General features: G+C 32.9%; 1 protein-coding gene across 1 annotated transcript in view; it reads left to right on the top strand.

Moving 5' to 3' along the window:
* Nucleotides 1-22,090, top strand: part of EYS (eyes shut homolog) — a 1,412,275-nt gene that overhangs the window by 105,538 nt on the left and 1,284,647 nt on the right. The window contains 2 exon segments of the mRNA XM_057494276.1: nt 5,166-5,305; nt 14,161-14,327. Coding sequence (XP_057350259.1) covers nt 5,166-5,305; nt 14,161-14,327 — 307 coding nt within the window.

Here is a 22,090-nt window from a genome sequence, read left to right on the forward strand (position 1 = left end):
GCATTATTTTTATACTTGATTTCCCTTTGTCTCAAAGTAGAAATGACACATACATACATTTACAGTTGGAAAACTTTTTTCAGAGATTTGTGATAATTTGAAAAAGATTTTCATTTCTTTAGCTTACTTTATTGCAAGAGTACAGTACATTATACATATTTAAAGTGTGTGTTAACTGTTTATGTTATCAATAAGGCATCAGTAGGCTATTAGTACTTAAATTCTGGGGGAGTCAAAAGTTACACATAGATTTTTCAGCTCCACAGGGAATCAGCACCTACAATGCTCAAGAGTCACTGTACTTAATTTTAAACATTGAAATTCTTTGAGAACAAAAAAATGATAAAGGGAACATATTCATAACAATAAAAATGCAAGTGTGATTTTTAGAAATATACGAGGAGAAATAGAAAATCAACTTGCTCATAGATAAATCATCTCTGAGAAAGTATAGTTAGTATCGTGGGTGACACCAGTGTAACAAATATGTTCTATGGGACATGGAGATAATATGAAGTCACAATTGCTTGTGTATAAATCAGCTTTGAACAATTATCATCAAAGTAATAAAATAATATTTAGTCATTATCCCTTTGTGAATCTACATTCACACCTTAATGAACATAGCTAATTATTACTAAAGTAAGAACTATGAGACCTCCACATCTGAGAATCTAAATGATTTGGGCCATCCATGTGAAAGAAGCCAGTTGATAAAGCTCAGTAGGCAATACATATTGAAGTCGAGTTACCCAAAGTCCTTCTAGATGTCCATACAATGATTCAGCAATGCAGCTTTTCTCAGTGAAGTTTTCAAAACAAAAACATTTAGAATAAATGAAAGATAGGTATGTAAATAAAATTCTTATTCTTTTTTTTCCTTTTTTTATGTAATTCTTATTTTTTCTGGTTGTTGCTGTTAAAAGAGCTTATTTTCTTTTTTTTCCCATAAAATATAATTGAAGAGGAACATTATGATCAAGCTGGGATATTTGCATGAGGTGCATTAATTTTACCAGAAGTAAAATTATTTTAGTTAAGAGATTTTTCTACCAACTAAATGAAGTGTCTTACACGCCCAATCAATTCTTGCCAGTATGATTGCTCTACAAAGAAGGGATGGTAATTAATTAGAAGAAGCCCCTTCAAGGACAATTGGTCTACAGTATGCAACTTGAGAAAGAGCTGACATGTACTGTTTCTTTTCAATGTCATCATCTATGTTCATTATATGTATTATTAGGTTTGAGAAAAGGAGATATGACAAGAGTGGATAATGAGTTGTGAAATGCAGTAAGATGGTATGAATCACGCTTAAGAAAAGATGAAATCATAGTATCATAGTAAAAAAAATAAGTTCTTGAATATCTTTTGATAAAGCTCATGATCATTATAGTTTAGTTAAATGAATTAAACATACATATTTAAAAACATTTAATATATACCAGTGAACTTCTTTTTCAAAGTGAATAATGATTTTTACATCTGTGAGTTGACATTGCAAACCAATATTTATGTTTAATTTTCTTTTTTTCCTTTATGAAGTAGTGGAACTTACTGGTCATAGAAGATATGCAAAACATTAATTATAATCTATTTATTTAGATTACTTCTGTGGGTTTATAATGATTATTGTGAAAATAGAAAATCCTGCATCTCCAAAGCAATCTTTATCAAAAGTATTTATTTTGCCATACTATTCCACTTTCAACTCTTTTGTTAAATACCTTTAGTTCTATATCCATTTAGGAATTTAGGGCCTTAATTCGAGATTTAAAAAACAAATCTGAGTTTTAAAAACCAAATATTATTTAGTGCTTTTCACTTAAATTACATAAGAATGTTTCAAAACATTTTTACAGTAAGATAATTCTAATTGATAGTATGTTAAATAGAAATAAGAGCTAATTAAATGATATAATGAAAAAAATTTCATATAAATGACAGATAAAATAATCAAATGAGTAGGACTAAAATTAACAAAAACATGTTACTTCTAAATTGAGAAAACTTTAAATATCACTACAGCATAATTACAAACACCCAAATTCTGAAAAAGCTCAAAAAATCTTAAGATTTACCATGCTGTTCAAAGGAGACCTAATGCACTAGAGATTTCAAATATCAATATTATTTCATATATTTAATTATTTAATGTATTTCATATAATTAAAATAACAGCAGTGCTTTTATGTTTAATTGTTAAAGTCCACACGGAAAACTATAAACATAAGCCAAGTATGATCAAAAAGTTCATTGTTTGGATAGGCGGGGTATAGATTTAGTTCTGACAAATATTAAAGCATATTATATGGCTTCAATATTGAAAATCATAGTATTGTTGCTTCAATAGTAGAAAAATATGCAAAATAAAAAGCCCAAAATAAACTCAATTCACAGAGAAAATTTAGCATGTAACAGAATGCCATCTCAATCATTACTGTTAATAGGAACTATTTTACATTTGATGAACAACTGGATAATCATTTGGGAAAGAAGTCTGGTTTGTATCTGACAACATTTTCCGAATTAAATTCGTATTGACAAAAGGTTTAAATATAAAAATTGAAATGATAAAAATATCAAAAAGTATTGGAGTGTTACTTTATAAATTTGGGTAGGGAAGGTCTTTATTTGCAGCAATCAAAATTAAGACTCCCGAGGCAAAAGGCTGGTCATTTGATTACATGAAAAACAAAAATATCTGCCTGTGAAAGGCATCATAGAAGCCAAGGGCAAAAGAAATAGCACAGAAGGAATAGAAATTATTCCTAAATATATGCGAAAATGGTCAACTTTACTCATAATGAGAGCAAAGCAAATTTTAAGAACACCATAAATATATAATTTTTCTCCTGTAAGTCTGGAAAAAATTGGAGTTTAATAATTTGGTCATTTTATCATTGGTGGTGAAGTATAAAATCACGGTAACATCCAAGCATGGCAATTTTGCAATATCCATCAATTTTATAATTGTATTTACTGTTTGACTTAGCTTTCCCATCACACGTTTCCCATCCACATACTAATATATATGTAAGATGGCATCACTGGTTATTTGAGCAAAAGAATGAGCATATACATAGAAATGATTATGGAATACTCACAGTATTGATGCGACAATGCATGAGACCTATGATAACAGGAAAAGAAAAGAATTGTTTATGTCACAGGCTACCTTTTGATTCTTTATATTCAACTTGTGATTATCTCTCTGGAAGCCTTTTTCTATGGTTTTTGTTCCACTGTATGAAATTTCATTATGTTATGACTTTGGGGGATTTCATTCTTTTGTTTTAATTGAGATATAATTGTTATATAACATATTAGTTTCAGTTGTAGAACATAATGATTCTATATTTGTAAATATTGAAAAATAATCATCACAGTAAGTATAGTTAACATCCATCCAACACATAGTTATAATTTTTTTCTTGTGATGAGAAATTCTAAGATTTACTTTCTTAGCTACCTTCTAATAGACAACACAATATTATTAGCTAGTCACCATGCTGTACATTACATCCTCAGGACTTATTTATTTATAACTGGAAGCTTGTGCCTTTTGACCACCATGACCCATTTCATCCATCTCCTGCCCCCTGCTTCAAGCAACCACCAATCTGTTCTCTGTATCTATGAATTCATTTTTTTCTATTAAATTCCCTGTGTGAGATTATACTGTATTTGTCTTTGTTTGCCTGACTCATTTCACTTAATATAATGCCCTTGGTATCCATACATGTTATTGCAAATGGTGAGATTTCCTTCCTTTTTAGGGTTAAATAATATTCCTTTATATGAGTGTACACACACACACACACACACATATATATATATACATATCCAGAAGTGGAATTTCTGGATCATACAGTAGTTCTATTTTTAATTTTTTGAGGAACCTCTATACTGTTTTCCATAGTGGTTGTACCAATTCACATTTCCATGATTTTATTCATATTCACGAGTGAGTCACTTGATAAATTCTTTTATCTAGAAGCACGTGAATTTCAATTTTCAGGTAATCTCTGTATTATTTTACTAATAAGTCCTATTTTCTGTTTTGTGTTTTCTATACCAAGAGTCTAGTAATTTGGTATCGTATCTCCTAAGGTGATCTTCTCATTTCCTCATTATTTCTTATCTATTTAACATTTCTTCTGTTTTCTAATATACTCCCCCAATTATATATATTTCAGAACTAGTCTTGAATATTTTTTTTATTATAATTGTAATTTTCTAGAGCACTTTTATATTATCTAAATTATACATTTTCATGACAATTTGTTTTATATACATAAAAATAACTTTTCTTATAACTCTAAGAATATTATAGTTTTGATTGGTTTTAATTTTATTCTGTTCCAATTATTATCTCAGTTTCTGTAAGGACTTTAAATTCTGGTTTGTTCTTTCTCATTTGGAATCTTTCTGACAAATGTTGGGTGATCATATTGAATGGTGAGAACCAAAGGAGAGTTACTGGAAGCTTGCCATGTGAAATGGGCTTCGATGACTGTCAGCTCTATTAGATAGTTGCAGTTTTACAGCTGGTGGTTCATTGGGAAAACCCCAATGAGCTTCATCACAATCTCATTTTTTATTTATCACAGATATTATGTCTAACTTTAGAGTGTGAAATAGCTAAATTATATCTGTACATATATACCTACACATACACGTTCAAACACATCACACATTCCCTTCCTTCTTCCTTCTAAGGAGACTAGAATAAGGTGCTGACCAATTTTCTATTACAAAAATTTTAAGTATTTTTTTCCAAATTTCTTTTGAAATGGTTTCCTATGCAACTACAATACATAAAAAATACAAGTTATTTTTTCTATAAAATGTATCATTTTTATACTTATTTCATTTGTACATACATTAATTGGAAATTATTTGACACTATTTTTTTCTTCAAATGCATATCTCTGGAAATTTTGTCTTATTCTGATGTTCTATTTCTCATTCCTTTTTAAAATGAGAGGGTTGGGCCTATTTTAAGTCTCATTCAAATTTAATATTTATACATATAGATGCTTACTTTTTAGCTGGTGGTGTCAAATTGATATTATCAAGTAGTTTGACAACTGCCTTTAGTAATTCAATGTGAATTCAAGTTTGTGAAATTTTATTTAATTTTTCATTAATTTGTTTGAAAGGATCTGAAGGTGAAAAATGTGAAGTGACATCTAATACCTACTTCTTTGTTGATGCAAACTGCACTGACAATGTAGTGTATGAGAACAAATCTGAAGACCATGATTATGTATGTTGGTTCCCATGTGAAGGAACAATGGAGGTAAGGCAAATTCATGTAGTAATTTCTCACATGTCTCTTTATCACATAATTATCTGACTTGAAAAAAAAAGTTAGAAATGTTAAGGTGCAAATTCAAGGTTCAAGAGGTGCATAACTTAAGTATAACTTCATGAAAAAGTTCTCAACAGTGTACTTGAAAATATTTTTACTTCTTATAATATAAGGAGGTAATAAAGAGTTTCAACAACCATTTTTATCTCTAGTCATTTTTGAATTCTATTCATACTATTATTTGCTGACTGATTAAAAACTGATTAAACACAGTTTTGATTATAACACCTTTTTGTTTAAAGATCATAAGGAACTAATATTGTCTGTGAGTCTGCTGCTATTTTGTTCCTTCAGTTTTGCTTCATTGTTATACTCCACAAATGAGGGAAAACATTTGGTATTTGTCTTTCTTTGCCTGACTTATTTCACTGAGCATAATACCCTCTAGCTCCATCCATGTTGTTGCAAATGGTAGGATTTGTTTCTTTCTTATGGCTGAATAGTATTCCATTGTGTATATGTGCCACATCTTCTTTATCCATTCATCTACTGATGGACACTTAGGTTGCTCCCATATCTTGGCTATTGCAAATAGTGTTGCAATAAACATAGGGGTGCATATGTCTTTTTTGAATCTGAGAAGTTGTTTTCTTTGGGTAAGTTCCTAGGAGTGGAATTCCTGGGTCGAATGGTATTTCTATTTTTAGTTTTTTGAGAAACCTCCATACTGCTTCCCACAATGGTTGAATTAGTTTACATCCCCACCAGCAGTGTAGGAGGGTTCCCCTTTCTCCACATCCTCACCAGCATTTGTTGGTCCTTGTCTTTTCTTTGTTGGCCATCCTAAGTGGTGTGAGGTGATATCTCATTGTGGTTTTAATTTGCATTCCCCTAATAATTAGCAATATGGAGCATCTCTTCATATGCCTGGTGGCCATCTGAATTTCTTCCAAGAAAGGACCAGTGGATACCAAAGGGGAAGAGTGGGGGAGGGAGGGTGGGAAAGGAGGGAGAAAGGGATTGTGGGGTATCATGATTGTTACACATAGTATGTGTGTGAATGGGGAAGTCACAGTAGCTCATGGGGAAGACAGTGTAGCTCAGAGAAGACAAATAGGGACACTGTGTCATCTTACTATACTGATGGGCAGTGACTGCAATGGGATATTGGGGGGGATAATAAGGGTGAATGTAATAACCACATTGTTTTTCTTGTGAAACCTTCAAAAGAGTGTATATCAATGATACCTAAATAAAAACAAAACAAAAACAAAAAACTACCATTGTCCTTTGGAATACATTTAAATCCAAAGGACATTTCTTTGGGAGATTTCTGTTCTCCGGGCAGTCTTACCATTAATATTTGCAAAGCCTAAGGCAAGACTGTAAATACAGCTAAATAGTTTTCTGCATCTCTTTTCCCCTATTTCATCCCCATTTTGTACAAATGAGGGAAATATTTTCATATAAGTAACAATAAGAAACAAAAATTTTAGGGTCTTAATTTTAAATAAATAAGGAACTCTTTGTCAAAATGATTGGTGAATTTTCCAAAAAGTGTAGAGCAGCTTGCTGGTAGTCTAGGTGCTAGGATCCAAAAAATTTAGCTAACAGAATATTTGTAACGATTTTTGGCATGACACAAACTGACTTCATCATTTTATAGAAAAACTTAACTTTATGTTTCCTGAACCATTCATATAAAAATTTCAGTGATGATTCATAATTTCATTTCATTATGAATATATCCATGAACACTGAGCCAACTTCATATAGTATATAACAAGTTACTGTTTGCTTCAAAAACAACCATCTAAAGAGGCATTACAAATACAAACAGAATTCAAATTCTTCAGATCTTTTAAATTTCAAGCATGTCCATATATAAAATGTGTAAATCTATATTTTAATTCATAAAAATATGCATTAAACTTAATATACCTTAGTATAGTTTTAAATGTATGTATTTGCCAATCACAGATACATTACTATTCACATAGGTGATTACATTTTTATCTTTAAGATATTTGTAAGTTTATCAGCATATTAAAGAACATTATGTTAAGTTTACTAATTGTATACCTTCTCCTAGGAAACAAACAAGCAAATGATATTTATTATTTTGCATGCATATTTCTATTCCCCATGTTCTTGTAAAATAATTACTAACTTTATATAAACTAACATTCTTCAGGAAATGTAAAGACAGCAATCCAATAACCTGTAGCTATTTTATTTTTCATGATAATACATTTTAAACTATATTTACAAATTAATACATATATATATGTATTTCAAGTACCCAAAGATAATTTATTAGTTCAATTTATAATCAGTGTAAGGTCTTGATGTTGAACAAAGATTTGGAGATTGCAATTTACACAATCATGTTAAGTCCTCATGATTTGTAGTATCATCAATAAAGAATTCTATTATATCAATGTAGTAGATTCAATAAGAATTCACAATATTAAACCCTTTAAAAATTATATCCATTATTAAAATTTCAAAGTTGTATTTTTACAGTCATAAAAAAATTTGAGGAAACAATTACACAGTAGTTCTTTAAAGTCAAATTAAATAATTTCAATTGCCTAAAGAATCATTTATTGGGAAAATTAAGCTCTTTTTAATGTAAATAAGCCTGTGTATCTATGTGTTTGAAAAATCAAGACTTTGAGTTTATGCCAAAACTTTAAGGGCCTAATTTCTTTTCATCTAAAAGACTAATTATATCATCCCCATACCCAGGTACACATTTTCTGCTTTGTTAAATATTTCAAAGGGAAAACATATAAATAAAGCAGAGTTAATCATTTTCCTTTTATTTGTATCTTTGACCACTTATCTGAACAATAGTCCTAGAATGTATATATAATGATAGAAAAATAATTTGTGATCAATTAATTTAAGAAGTTTACCAAGCAAAAAGAAAGGAAGAAAGCAAAACTGAAGATGTAAAGGGGAGCTAGCTTCAGGCAGATATAAAATCATGATTCCTAAAGGTTAATTATCTCCTCTCTGTGAAGAGTATAGAGGCAGAAAATACAGAGTGTATATGCAGAAAAACTAATTCTCACATACGCACAAATAACTTAGTATTGTGGACAGCTTAAACAATAACTCACATCCTGACAATTCTATACAGCCACATAATTAAAATCTTGGGCTTATTAATCCTAGAAGTATGAATGAAAGAGGGATTCTTGTGCATTAAATAAGTAATCTCTATTAGACTCCCAGGTGAAACTCATCTCGTGGAAGTTTTTCTCTTTTTGTTCTAATGCATCTGTCAAGTGTACAATCTCATTCATGTCAAACCTTTTTCAGAATGGCCACTGAAATTTCACATTGTCCTCTGAGAAATTATAACTAATGAGATACATACACAGCATAAAACATGGAGGGATCTCTGTGTGATGTTGAAGCCTGAGACTGAGGGGACCACATGGAAACTTACATAGGTACTCGTGCTATATCACATCTTTAGAACCTGGCCAAGAGTGAGCCATCATCCAACCGAGGACCTGACACAAGTGTTTGAAAGATTTTGAAAAGGTGACTCAAGGAAAATTTTGTCCCAGCCACACAGGCTGATATGACTATCTGAACTCATCATTCATTTAAGTCATCTGGAAAGTTAGGGGACCCATGTTTGTCCTCTCCAGAGAACATCCTCTTACAAATTCACCAGAGGAAGTGATGCTGATAGAGATTTCCTCTCTCTGTAGATCAAACTGGATCACATAATCAAAGGATTCCTGAAATGTTTTCTTATTCTTAAAAGACAAAATAAATTAACATTCAGAACTTGATGAAAAGAAATTGGGGTTCAGACCTGATACTCTACCTATGCCACTGTCACAGTTGTAGAGAAGAATATCCAGTGGGCTCTAAGTAGTGCACCATTTGCAGCCTATTAGAGTCCTGAGCTTTGGTAGTGAGGGCATTTTAAGTGAATCTTTACAAAATTTTGTGTTTGTTCATTGTTGACCCTACAAAAAGCCACCAGGCATTTCTGTTAATCAAGAAATGCTAATTCTTCTGGGTTCACTGCAATGGGGAAGACAATATCTTAATAGAATCTCACTAGTGTCTCAGGAGGGAAAAAAATATGGAAAGATATTTATATGCTTTAGAGCCTTGGTTGTTGGTGGTAGTGGGGTGGGTAACTGCAAGGATTGGTCAGAGCTTGTGAATAAAGCTCTGTGCTGGTGGACACAATGACAATGTTATGAGAATCTTTGAGTTAGATGTGCAAACTGTTAGTTTTGGTAAATAACTTAGTTTACAGTCTTACCTTCTAAGAATAAATATTTCATGGAACAAAGAGTAAGTTATTTTTGCTTTTTCTGAGTATTTTTTTAACATAGGACTTGAAGTTAGGTTCATTTCAGTTCTCATCATCAAGGACTGAAATTCACAAGTATTCTTTCATTTTTTGTGTGTGTGTTAAGAAGTGTCCTCTCTTCAGGTCCTTGTTTAATGCAAACATTTATGGAAGGAAAGCACATAAATCTAAGTGAGTTTATCTTTTTTTCTATTCTTGCTACAAAAAGTTCATGAGATTATATATGATTATGAGTTACTAGGGACAGAGGATGCTTTCAAAACAACACAAAAGAGACAGAAGGATACTAAAAGTTGGAATGTAAAAGATCTTTAGCAAATTTAACCTAAACTAAAATTAGCATGTAAAAGATCTTTAGCAAATTTAACCTATTTCAGTATTTTTTACTAGATCCAAGCCAGTATAAATTGGACTTTAATTAATCTAGTATATTTTTATTAGGCAAGAAAATGACCAAAACATTCTTGATTGTTCTCCTCACCTTGACTAAATTTAGATAGACTTCTTGACTATAGACCCCTGACTTCCTTTTTCATTCAGTATTTACCTTAGAAAATTTGCAATTATAAATCATCTCGCTGCGCTTTTGAAATAAAAGCAAATTTACTCTCACTCTCTTGCCATTTTTGGGACCCAGGGAATGTCTTTCCCAAGGACCGGGGAACTACTCTGAAATAACGCATCGAAGGAGGTGGCATCTCTATCTTCTGGTCCTTTTGTAAGTGTAGGAGCCTAGCTTCAGTGGACATCAATGAGCCTACTGATTTGCCTAATGAAAGTCCTACTCACAGAGTTCTTGAAAAATTCAGCAAAAACGTGATGTGGTTACTCATCTCATTGATCCATTCCTCCCTTAATTTCCTTCAGTACTTTTCCGTCACTTCATGCTGTCTCTTAAAATCCCTCCCATCTTTTATTTCAGTAAAGTTGAGTTCCATCTCTCTCCTCTATTGCAGTAGTCTTGAATAAAGTATTTCTTGCCTATTTAACTTTGTTACAATTTTGACTTTGACTAATACTTTTCTAAGAATCTAGGTTTCTACTTATCATGATAAAGTCACTCATTCCTATCCCTGAAGTCTCCTCACAAGCCTATTTAACTAACAAAGTTGTAAAATATATGTATATTAGGCTTCAGAGCATTTTTTCTAAAAACTGATTTTACTAATGTGAAAATTGAAATATAATTTATAGAAAATATGCTATTTCATGAAATGATAGGTTTAACTAGAATTATTTAGTTACATATGCAAAACATCTTTTCAGAAGTATGTTGTAAATATTCTTCATGTTGCTTAACTTGTATCCAGCAGAAATTAATTTTGTGCAATCATATTGTGTTATGTACATATGTCATTATTAATAAGGAATCCCAGATGTTTTATTTTATCTCTATTCTTCTTGGGAAGAAAAAATTATTCACTGCCAGATTTCTAATGTTATTACATTCCTTCATCAAACAAACATTTTTAATTGCAAGAATAAAATATCATCCTCATTATTGGATTCCTTAAGTAGATTCCTTTATTCTGTATAGATTCAAATATTGAGAAATCTTTACCCTGAATGTGCAAGGTAGATTCAACTTTTTATATATCCACTGATATATTTGCTGTCTTACAAGATACCTCTTCTTATCTCTGAATTTAATTATAGAAAACTTAAATTCTGGTAGAAGACTAGACTATATGAACAGACAAGAAACCCTGTTGAAATACCAAATTAAGTAATTCTTGGTGCCAGCAATGGTTTGTAGATATAGTAAATAATTGCTGTAAAGATGAATCAACCACCTTCAACATATAATGAGTCTTATAGCTTTAAGTATAATTTATGTGTTCATATCACAACAGTTAGACAAAGGGTAGTTTGGTTTTTCATTTCTTATTTTAAGGAAAATCCTTTAGACAAATTTTCTTTTAGTTATTCAGATTTTCTTAACTCACAGTAAGTTATTTTGAAAATAAAGCAAAAAAGGAAAGTATATCATCATGGGAAATAATAGTCTACTATAGTCTGATTTCTGCACTGTTATTCTTGTTAAAACATTATTTTTCAATATTTTATTTTTGAATTATTTAGTGACCCAGATTTATAACAACTAAAAATACAATGACTCTTTAGTGTATGGCTTTTTTTCTTAATCATAAAATAGAAAATTATGCATTTTTTATGTTTTCCTGAAGAAATAAAATATTAAGCATACATGAATGTTCACAGTTTTTAGGCTTTGAGTATAGTTAACTGTGTCTAATATTTTTCTTTGTGTTTTGTTGAATCATCCCAGACTATACTGAAAATATACAAAGAAAAACTGTGGGTTTATCCAACATCTGGGAAACATTGATCTTTTTCACCCTTTGCATGGGCCAAATGGAGTCAACACACATACTCCTGACTAGATGATGAAACAAGCAACACAACCAAACAGGAAAGATGGAGCAGGTGCTACCAGTGGGGGCAGCAAATGCAAGAGCTGCTGCCAGAGATATAAGTCCAAGTCTAAGTAACAAGAAGGTGGTAACCATACAAAACGGCCATCACCTGAGAGACCCCACTTGGCAGTGCAGCCTGGTTTCCTACTTTTTTGAAAACCCACGTAATTTCCTCCCTATGAGCAGACTGTCTACATAGTTAGTTAAATGGGACTATGAATGCTGTAGTACAATAATAATTTATTTAAAAATTTAGAACTTATACCAAGAAGTTAAGAAAAACTACTGTATGTGTGTGTGTATATAGAACACAAGTAGACTGAGGTTTTAGAATATGACTAATTTAATTATATTGTTTTCATAATTAAATCAACCAAGAGGACTTTCAAGATAAATGAGATAATAAATTTTTTTCCAATATAACCTTTACAAAACAGTATAGACCAACAAGGAGAAAAAACAAAACCACTAATCACTGGTGTTTATATAGATTCTACTTAAGGGTAATTTGGGGTTTTGGTGTTTTGTATTTTCCATTCTGTTGAAGGTGGAGAATTTATATTTTTTGGTTCTTTATGTAGTATAGTAGAACAATTGGAAAATTATGAATAAACTTTATTGGTTATAAAATATAGTATTACATCAAAGTTAACTTCCTAATTTGATAATTTTACTGAAGTAATTAAATAATTTCCTTACTTTCATAAGAAAAAGACACTGAAGTAATTGAGGACAAAGTACAATACAATTACAAATTTCAGAAAACAAAACTAATAAACTGTATATGTATATGTACATATATAAATATTTTAATGTATATATTTGGAGAGAGACTAATAAACGTGTCATAAAATTCTATTCATTGTTTCTGATATAAGTGCTCAATTTACCTTTAAAGCCAATTATAATAGTGCTTCTTTAAGAAACTCTACAATACCCTCTGCCTGTAGGAAATGATTCCATCTCTTATAGTAAAGGATGATTTTTCTGAAGTACAAATACACAGACATACAGACACAGAGAAAGTTTATAGATTCAATTATAACATTTTAGCCATGGTTAAGGTAAATAACATTTGAGAAAAAAAACCTCATTTGTCCAGGTCAAAGAACTGTTTTCCTTCCTAGTGGACTTGAAATTCTTAATTGACTTGAGCTCCAAATAGAAAAATGGGAAAATAGATTCTCAGTTGATTCTTACCCAACAGAGATTAGATCTCTCTAAATTGTTAATTTATCATGAAAGGATCAGACCATGAAACCAAATTCCTAATTGTTGACACTGATGGGAAATAACTTATTAGGTATTAATAAACAAAAATTGTAAGGAGAACATGAAAGTATTAAGAGGAAAATGTAAAAACAAAAGATTATCAAAGGTCTAAGGCTGTTTTGAATTCACTCTCAGAGCTAAGAAAAAAATACACCAGAGTTTAAGCTTCCATAAGAGGAGCTCTTCTCTGGTGACGGAATTCAATTGATTCTTTCAGGTAATCCATTGAGCATATTTGTGGAAGACCCCCAAACAGTTAAAATGATAATTCTTTTTAAAAAGGTAAAAATATGACGTGTGAGCAAATATAAATTAAACATGTGTTGAGGATTTAATTTGAATCATTTTTAATAAGGGATACAGTAGAATGTTAGCTCATGGAAGATTCAAATAATTCACTCAAGGAGGAACTCTACTTAGTGATACAGGAAATAGACTTTTAATGGATTTGATTCTCAATTTAATGTATTTCTATAATATCAGTTAACATTCAAGCAGTCTATAAAAATTTGATTAAAATAAAATTTTAAAAATATTTTGAGAACTATTGCATAATCGATGTTGATGTATTTAACTTTGTTATACATTTCTGTCATTATTTGAGTATGAACTGAATATGATTGTTGAAAATGGTTGTGACACAAATAAAACCTGAATTTATTTTACTTTTGGTAAATGAACACATGAATTTAATAAATAAGAGAAATCATGAAATACGAACTTTAAAATGATTTAATATTGTAATGTGGGATATTTTGAAAATTCCTATTTCTTATTTTTTATAGATGTGTGCACATGGATGCAACTGTTTGACAGAAGAAGAAAATAAGGGATATTGGTGTTTATGTATTCCCAGATGGCCTGGCAAAATGTATCTGGAAAATACCACTGACTATCAAGAAAGTGGGTGTCAACATGAAGCTTCTTATAAAGATGAAATTAATAGATACAGGTATTTATGCATCATTTGACCAAAGAATATTACCTACTTATCATAAAGTTACAATTGTACTGATAAGCCATAATTGAACTTTTTTATAATACTTAATAATAATCCTTTTTATTTAAAATGATTGAGGTTCACATATCAAACACATACATGTGTATTTACTATATATTACATAATGAATATTATATTATGTGTAATAATATTATCTCAAAAGAGAGAGGAAGAGAAAATAACCTTACACAGGAGCAATTTTGCTATATCACACTAGAATTAAGTTAGTATCTGTGGTAGATTAAATCTGTGGTAGATTATGATATCTTTAGATATACATGGTAAATCCCAGAGCAACTATTAAGATAAAAGCTCAAATAATACAGTAAAAATAGCATTACAGGTAATAAAAATTTGGCCATGACATGTCTTTTTTATACTTCTATTCTTCTGATACTGTTACCCTTTGTGTTCAGTACATATTTCCCTTTTCCATAAAAGGAAAATATTTCCCTTTTCCATAAAAAGGAAAATGGCAGACAGAAATCCAACTATATCAGTAACAACATTAAAATAAAATGGTTTAAAAAATTAAGAAGAAAAATAAAATAAAATGGTTTAAAAATCCAATCAAATGTCACAAATTTTCAAGCTAGATAATTTCGGAATATAGACAAGTATATGCCATCTATAAGAGACACATTCTACAATTAAATGTACAAATAGGGTGAAAGTAAAAGAATGGAAAAAGACATACCATTCAAACAGCAATCATAGAAAGCTGGAGTATCTATAATAATCAGACAAAATAGACTTTAAAAGAAAACCAACAATATTTATAATGATAAAAGAGTCAATCCCTTCAGTGACATAGCAATTATAAACATATATGCACCTAACAACAGAGACTCAAAATACATGAAACAAAACCTGACAGAATTGAAGAGAGAAATAATCAATTCAACAATAACAATTGGAGACTCCAATATTATATTTTTAGAAGTGGATGTAACATTTGGTAAAAATGAGGAATTCTATACAAGATCTGAATACTATAAATCAACTAAAACTAGCAGGTACCCATAGAACATTCCATTCAACAACAGCAGAATAAAATTCTTCTTAAATACTCATGGAACATTTTTCCAAGATAGCTCATATGCTAATGCAAGGTGTGATATATTTCTAAAGAGTGAAGGAGTAAAATGTGTTTTCCAACTACAGTGGAATGAGAATAAATAGCTGTAAATGCCTATGATAGAAAAAAAGGAAGATCTCAGTCAGTATCCTAACCATCAGCTTGACACATGAAAGGGATAAAATTAAACATGAAGAAAGCCAAGGAAAGATATCATAAACTGTAGGTGAAATTAATTAAATAGAAAAATCAACAAAAACAAAAGTCTGTCCTTTGAGAGGATTAACAAAACAAATAGAACTTATGTATACTACAGAAAACAACAAAAAGAGGGAAGAATCAAATTACCAAAATCCGGAATGAGAGAAAGGACATCATTCCTGAAATTACAGAAAGGAAAAGGATTATAACAAAAGACTATGAACAGGAGGGGATTAAAGATGGTGGTGTGAGAGGAGAGACAGAGGCTTCCTCCTAAATCTGGATACAATTAGAAAATGTCATTGGCACAACTAATCCCGAGAGAGCAACAGGAAGGAGGACAGCATCAGACTGCACACACCTGGAGGAAAGAGCAGACCTCAGTGAATGGGGTAACGTACCAGAGCTGTGGTTCCGCAGGACCTGAGACCCTGCCCCACCCCAGCTCACGGGCGGGAGGAAGACAAATGGAGCAGGGAGGGAGTGGAAGGCTTGGGACTGCTGAATACCTAGTTCCGGAGATCTGCGCTGGGAGCACAAACCTACATTTCATGGTGCTTTCGTGAGACTTGCATGATTACTGGGTTGGAAAGTTAATACAGGCATAGTTCCTGGGTAGACTGGGATCCCAGCTGCTTGTGGAAAGCAGGGATCCATATCTGGCTGCTCTGGGACAAAAACTTATACCTGTGTGACCAGCCCACTGGCTCAGGCAGTGGAGACAGGCACAGCAGCCGGGAGGCAGGGAACAGCTTTTTCCTCCCCCCAGGCACCAGTACCGCTCCCCTGCGACCCCCAGCATTGCTTCAGGGGCTGAACAGCTCCAGAATAGAGCTTCTGGACACTAGAGGGCGCCAGATACAAACATGAAATGCCAAAGGAACCTTGTCCAGAGTAAAATTGTTAATACAACTCCCGAGAAAGATTTAAATGATATGGACCTCGTGACTCTTCCTGAAGGGGAGTTCAAAATAAAAATCATCAACATCCTAATGGAGGTAAGGAAAGACATCCAATTACTCAGGAATGAATTCAGGTCAGAGATCCAATCATTAAAGAACACGATGGAAGGTATTAAAAGCAGGTTGGGTACAGTGGAAGAGACAATAAATGAAATAGAAACTAGAGAAGAGGAATACAAAGAAGCTGAGGCACAGAGAGAATAAAGGTTCTCTAAAAATGAAAGAATATAGAGAGAACTGTGTGACCAATCCAAGCGGAATAATATTCGCATTATAGGGATACCAGAAGAAGAGAGAGAGAAAAAGGGATAGAAAGTGCCTTTGAGGAGGTAGTTGCTGAAAACTTCCCCAATCTGGGGAAGGAGATAGTCTCTCCGGCCATGGAGATCCACAGATTCCCCCAACACAAGGGACCCAAGGAAGACAACACCAAGACACATAGTAATTAAAATGGGAAAGATCAAGGATAAGGACAGACTATTAAAAGCAGCCAGAGGCAGAAATAAGATCACATACAAAAGAAAGCCCATCAGGTTAACATCAGACTTCTCATCAGAAACCTTACAGGCCAGAAGGGAGTGGCATGATGTACTTAATGACATGAAGCAGAAGGGCCTGGAACCAAGATTAATTTTTCTGGCAAGATTATCATTTAAATTCGAGGGAGGGATTAAACAATTCCCAGATAAGCAAAAGCTGAGAGAGTTTACCTCCCACAAACCACCTCTGCAGTCTATTTTGGAGGGACTGCTATAGATGGAAGTGTTCCTAGGGTTGGATAGCTGTCACCAGAGGTAGTAAAATCATGGTAGGGAGGGTGGAGCAGCTGATTGCGAGGCAAATGCAAAATTAAATTGACTATCCTTAAAGTCAATCAAGGGATAGAGAAAAAGTACAGAATCTGATACCTAATATATAAAGAATGAAGGAGGAAGAAAAAGGAGGAGAAATAGAAAAGAACCTTTAGATTGTGTTTGTAACAGCATACTAAGTGAGTTAAGTTAGACTCTTAGATAGTAAGAAAAGTAATCTGGAAAATTTGGTAACCATGAATCTAAAGCATGAAATGGCAATAAGTACATACCTATCGATAATCACCCTAAATGTAAATGAACTGAATGCACCAATCAAAAGACATAGAGTCACTGAATGGATAAAAAAACAACACACATCTATATGCTGCTTACAAGAGACTCACCTCAAACCCAAAGACATGCACAGACTAAAAGTCAAGGGATGGAAAAAGATATTTCATGCAAATAGGGAGAAAAAAGCAGGTTTTGCAGTACTAGTATCAGACAAAATAGTCTTCAAAACAAAGAAAGTAACAAGAGATAAAGAAGGACATTGCATAATGATAAAGGGCTCAATCCATCAAGAGGATATAACCATTATAAATATATATGCACCCAATACAGGAGCACCAACATACCTGAAACAAATATTAACAGAACTAAAGGAGGAAATAGAATGCAATGCATTCATTCTAGGAAACTTCAACACACCACTCACTCCAAAGGACAGATCCACTGGACAGAAAATAAGTAAGGACACAGAGGCACTGAAAAGCACACTAGAACAGACGGAACTAATAGACATCTACAGAACTCTACACCAAAAGCAACAAGATACACATTCTTCTCAAGTGCACGTGGAACATTCTCCAGAATAGACCACATACTAGGCCACAAAAAGAGCCTCAGTAAATTCAAAAAGATTGAAATACTACCAAACAACTTTTCAGACAACAAATGTATAAAACTAGAAATAAATTGTACCAAGAAAGCAAAAAGGCTCACAAACACATGGAGGCTTAACAACACGCTTCTAAATAGTCAATGGATCAATGACCAAATTAAAATGGAGATCCAGCAATATATGGAAATAAATGACAACAACAACACAAAGCCCCAACTTCTGTGGGACGCAGTGAAAGCAGTCTTAAGAGGAAAGTATATAGCAATCCAGGCATATTTAAAGAAGGAAGAACAAACCCAAATGAATAGTCTAACGTCACAGTTATCAAAATTGGAAAATGAAGAACACATGAGGCATCAATTCAGCTGAAGGAGGGACATAATAAAGATCAGAGAAGAAATAAATAAAATTGAGAAGAATAAAACAATAGCAAAAATCAATGAAACCAAGAGCTGGTTCTTTGAGAAAATAAACAAAATTCATAAGCTTCTAGCCAGACTTATAAAGAGAAAAAGAGAGTCAACACACATCAACAGAATCAGAATGAGAAAGGAAACATCACGATGGACCCAACAGAAATATAAAGAATTATTAGAGAATACTATGAAAACCTATATGCTGAGAAGCTGGAAAACCTAGAAGAAATGGACAACTTCCTAAAAAAATACAACCTTCCAAGACTGACCAAGGAAGAAACACAAAATCTAAACAAACCAATTACCAGCAAAGAAATTGAAGTGGTAATCAAAAAACTACCCAAGAAAAAAAACACCCGGGCCAGATGGATTTACCTCGGAATTTTACCAGACATACAGAGAAGATATAATACCCATTCTCCTTAAAGTTTTCCAAAAAATAGAAGAGGAGAGAATACTCCCAAACTCATTCTATGAAGCCAACATCACCCTAATACCAAAACCAGGCAAAGGCCCCACCAAAAAAGAATATTACAGAAAAATATCACTGATGAACGTAGATGCAAAAATACTCAACAAAATATTAGCAAACCAAATTCAAAAATATATCAAAAGGATCATACACCATGACCAAGTGGGATTCATCCCAGGGATGCAAGGATGGTACAACATTCATAAATCCATCAACATCTTCCAGCACATCAACAAAAAGAAAGACAAAAACCACATGATCATCTCCATAGATGCTGGAAAAGCATTCGACAAAATTCAACATGCATTCATGATAAAAACTCTCAGCAAAATGGGTATAGAGGGCAAGTACCTCAACATATTAAAGGCCATATATGATAAACCCACAGCCAACATCATACTTAACAGCGAGAAGCTGAAAGCTTTTCCTCTGCGATCGGGAACAAGACAGTGATGCCCACTCTCCCCACTGTTATTTAACATAGTACTGGAGGTCCTAGCCACGGCAATTAGACAAAACAAAGAAATACAAGGAATCCAGATTAATAAAGAAGAAGTTAAACTGTCACTATTTGCAGATGACATGATATTGTACATAAAAACCCTAAAGACTCCACCCCAAAACTACTAGAACTGATATCGGAATACAGTAAAGTTGCAGGATACAAAATTAACACACAGAAATCTGTGGCTTTCCTATACACTAACAATGAGCCAATAGAAAGAGAAATCAGGAAAAAAATTCTATTCACAGTTGTATCAAAAAGAAGTAAATATCTAGGAATAAACCTAACCAAAGAAGTGAAAGACCTTTACCCTGAAAACTATAAGACACTCTTAAGAGAAATTAAAGAGTACACTAACAAATGGAAACTCATCCCATGCTCTTGGATAGGAAGAATTAATATTGTCAAAATGGCCATCCTGCCAAAGCAATATACAGATTTGATGCAATCCCTATCAAATTAACAACAACATTCTTCAATGAACTGGAACAAATAGTTCAAAAATTCATATGGAAACACCAAAGACCCCGAATAGCCAAAGCAATCCTGAGAAAGAAGAATAAAGTGGCAGGGATCTCACTCCCCAACTTCAAGCTCTACTACAAAGCCATAGTAATGAAGACAATTTGGTACTGGCACAAGAATAGAGCCATAGACCAGTGGAACAAATTAGAGACTCCAGACATTTACCCAAACATATATGGTTAATTAATATTTGATAAAGGAGCCATGGACATACACTGGAGAAATGACAGTCTCTTCAACAGATGGTGCTGGCAAAACTGGACAGCTACTTGTAAGAGAATGAAACTGGATCACTGTCTAACCCCATACACAAAAGCAAATTCAAAATGGCCCAAAGACCTGAATGTAAGTCATGAAACCATAAAACTCTCAGAAAAAAACATTGGCAAAAATCTCTTGGACTTAAACATGTGTTACTTCTTTATGAATATATCTCCCCGGGCAAGGAAAACAAAAGCAAAAATGAACAAGTGGGACTATATCAAGCTGAAAAGCTTCTGTACAGCAAAGGACACCATCAATAGAACAAAAAGGAACCCTACAGTATGGGAGAATATATTCGTAAATGACAGATCTGATAAAGGCTTGACATCCAAAATATATAAGGAGCTCACGAACCTCAACAAACAAAAAGCAAATAATCCAATTAAAAAATGGGCAGAGGAGCTGAACAGACAGTTCTCCAAAGAAGAAATTCAGATGGCCAACAGACACATGAAAAGATGCTCCACATCGCTAGTTATCAGAGAAATGCAAATTAAAACCACAATGAGATATCACCTCACACCAGTAAGGATGGCTACCATCCAAAAGACAAACAACAACAAATGTTGGCAAGGTTGTGGAGAAAGGGGAACCCTCCTGCACTGCTGATGGGAATGTAAATTAGTTCAACCATTGTGGAAAGCAATATGGAGGTTCCTCAAAATGCTCAAAATAGACTTACCATTTGACCCAGGAATTCCACTTCTAGGAATTTACCCTAAGGATGCAGCACTCCAGTTTGAAAAAGACTGATGCATCCCTATGTTTATCACAGCATTATTTACAATAGCCAAGAAATGGAAGCAACCTAAGTGTCCATCAGTAGATGAATGGATAAAGAAGATTTGGTACATATACACAATGGAATATTACTCAGCCATAAGAAGAAAACAAATCCTACCATTTGCAACAACATGGATGGAGCTAGAGGGTATTATGCTCATTGAAATAAGCCAGGCGGAGAAAGACAAGTACCAAATGATTTCACTCATCTTTGGAGTATAAGAACAAAAGAGAAACTGAAGGAACAAAACAGCAGCAGAATCACAGAACCCAAGAATGGACTAACAGTTACCAAAGGGAAAGAGACTGGGGAGAATGGGAGGGTAGGGAGGGATAAGGGTGGGGAAGAAGAAAGGGATATTATGATTAGCATGTATAATGTGGGGTTGGGGGAAAGGGGAGGGCTTTGCAACACAGAGAAGACAAGTAGTGATTCTACAACATCTTACTATGCTGATGGACAGTGATTGTAATGTAATGGGGTTTGTGGGGGGGACTTGGGGTAGGGGAGAGCCTAGTAAACATAATGTTCTTCATGTAATTGTAGATTAATGATAACAAAACAAAAAAATAAAAACAAACAATAAAAACCACTATGAACAGTTGTATACCCCCAAATTTAGGTAACTATGATAAGATGGGGGCATTCCTAAAAAAATACAAACTATTGAAAATGACATGAGAAGAAATAGAAAACTTGAATAGATCTATTACAAGTAAAAAACAAAATCTAAGTTAAAAATTCAACAAACAAAAATTCATACTAAGAAATGGCCACATACAATTTTAGCACAACAAAACCAACCATATA

Source organism: Manis pentadactyla, chromosome 16 (genome assembly GCF_030020395.1).
Source record: "Manis pentadactyla isolate mManPen7 chromosome 16, mManPen7.hap1, whole genome shotgun sequence".
Classification (NCBI taxonomy): Eukaryota; Metazoa; Chordata; class Mammalia; order Pholidota; family Manidae; genus Manis; species Manis pentadactyla.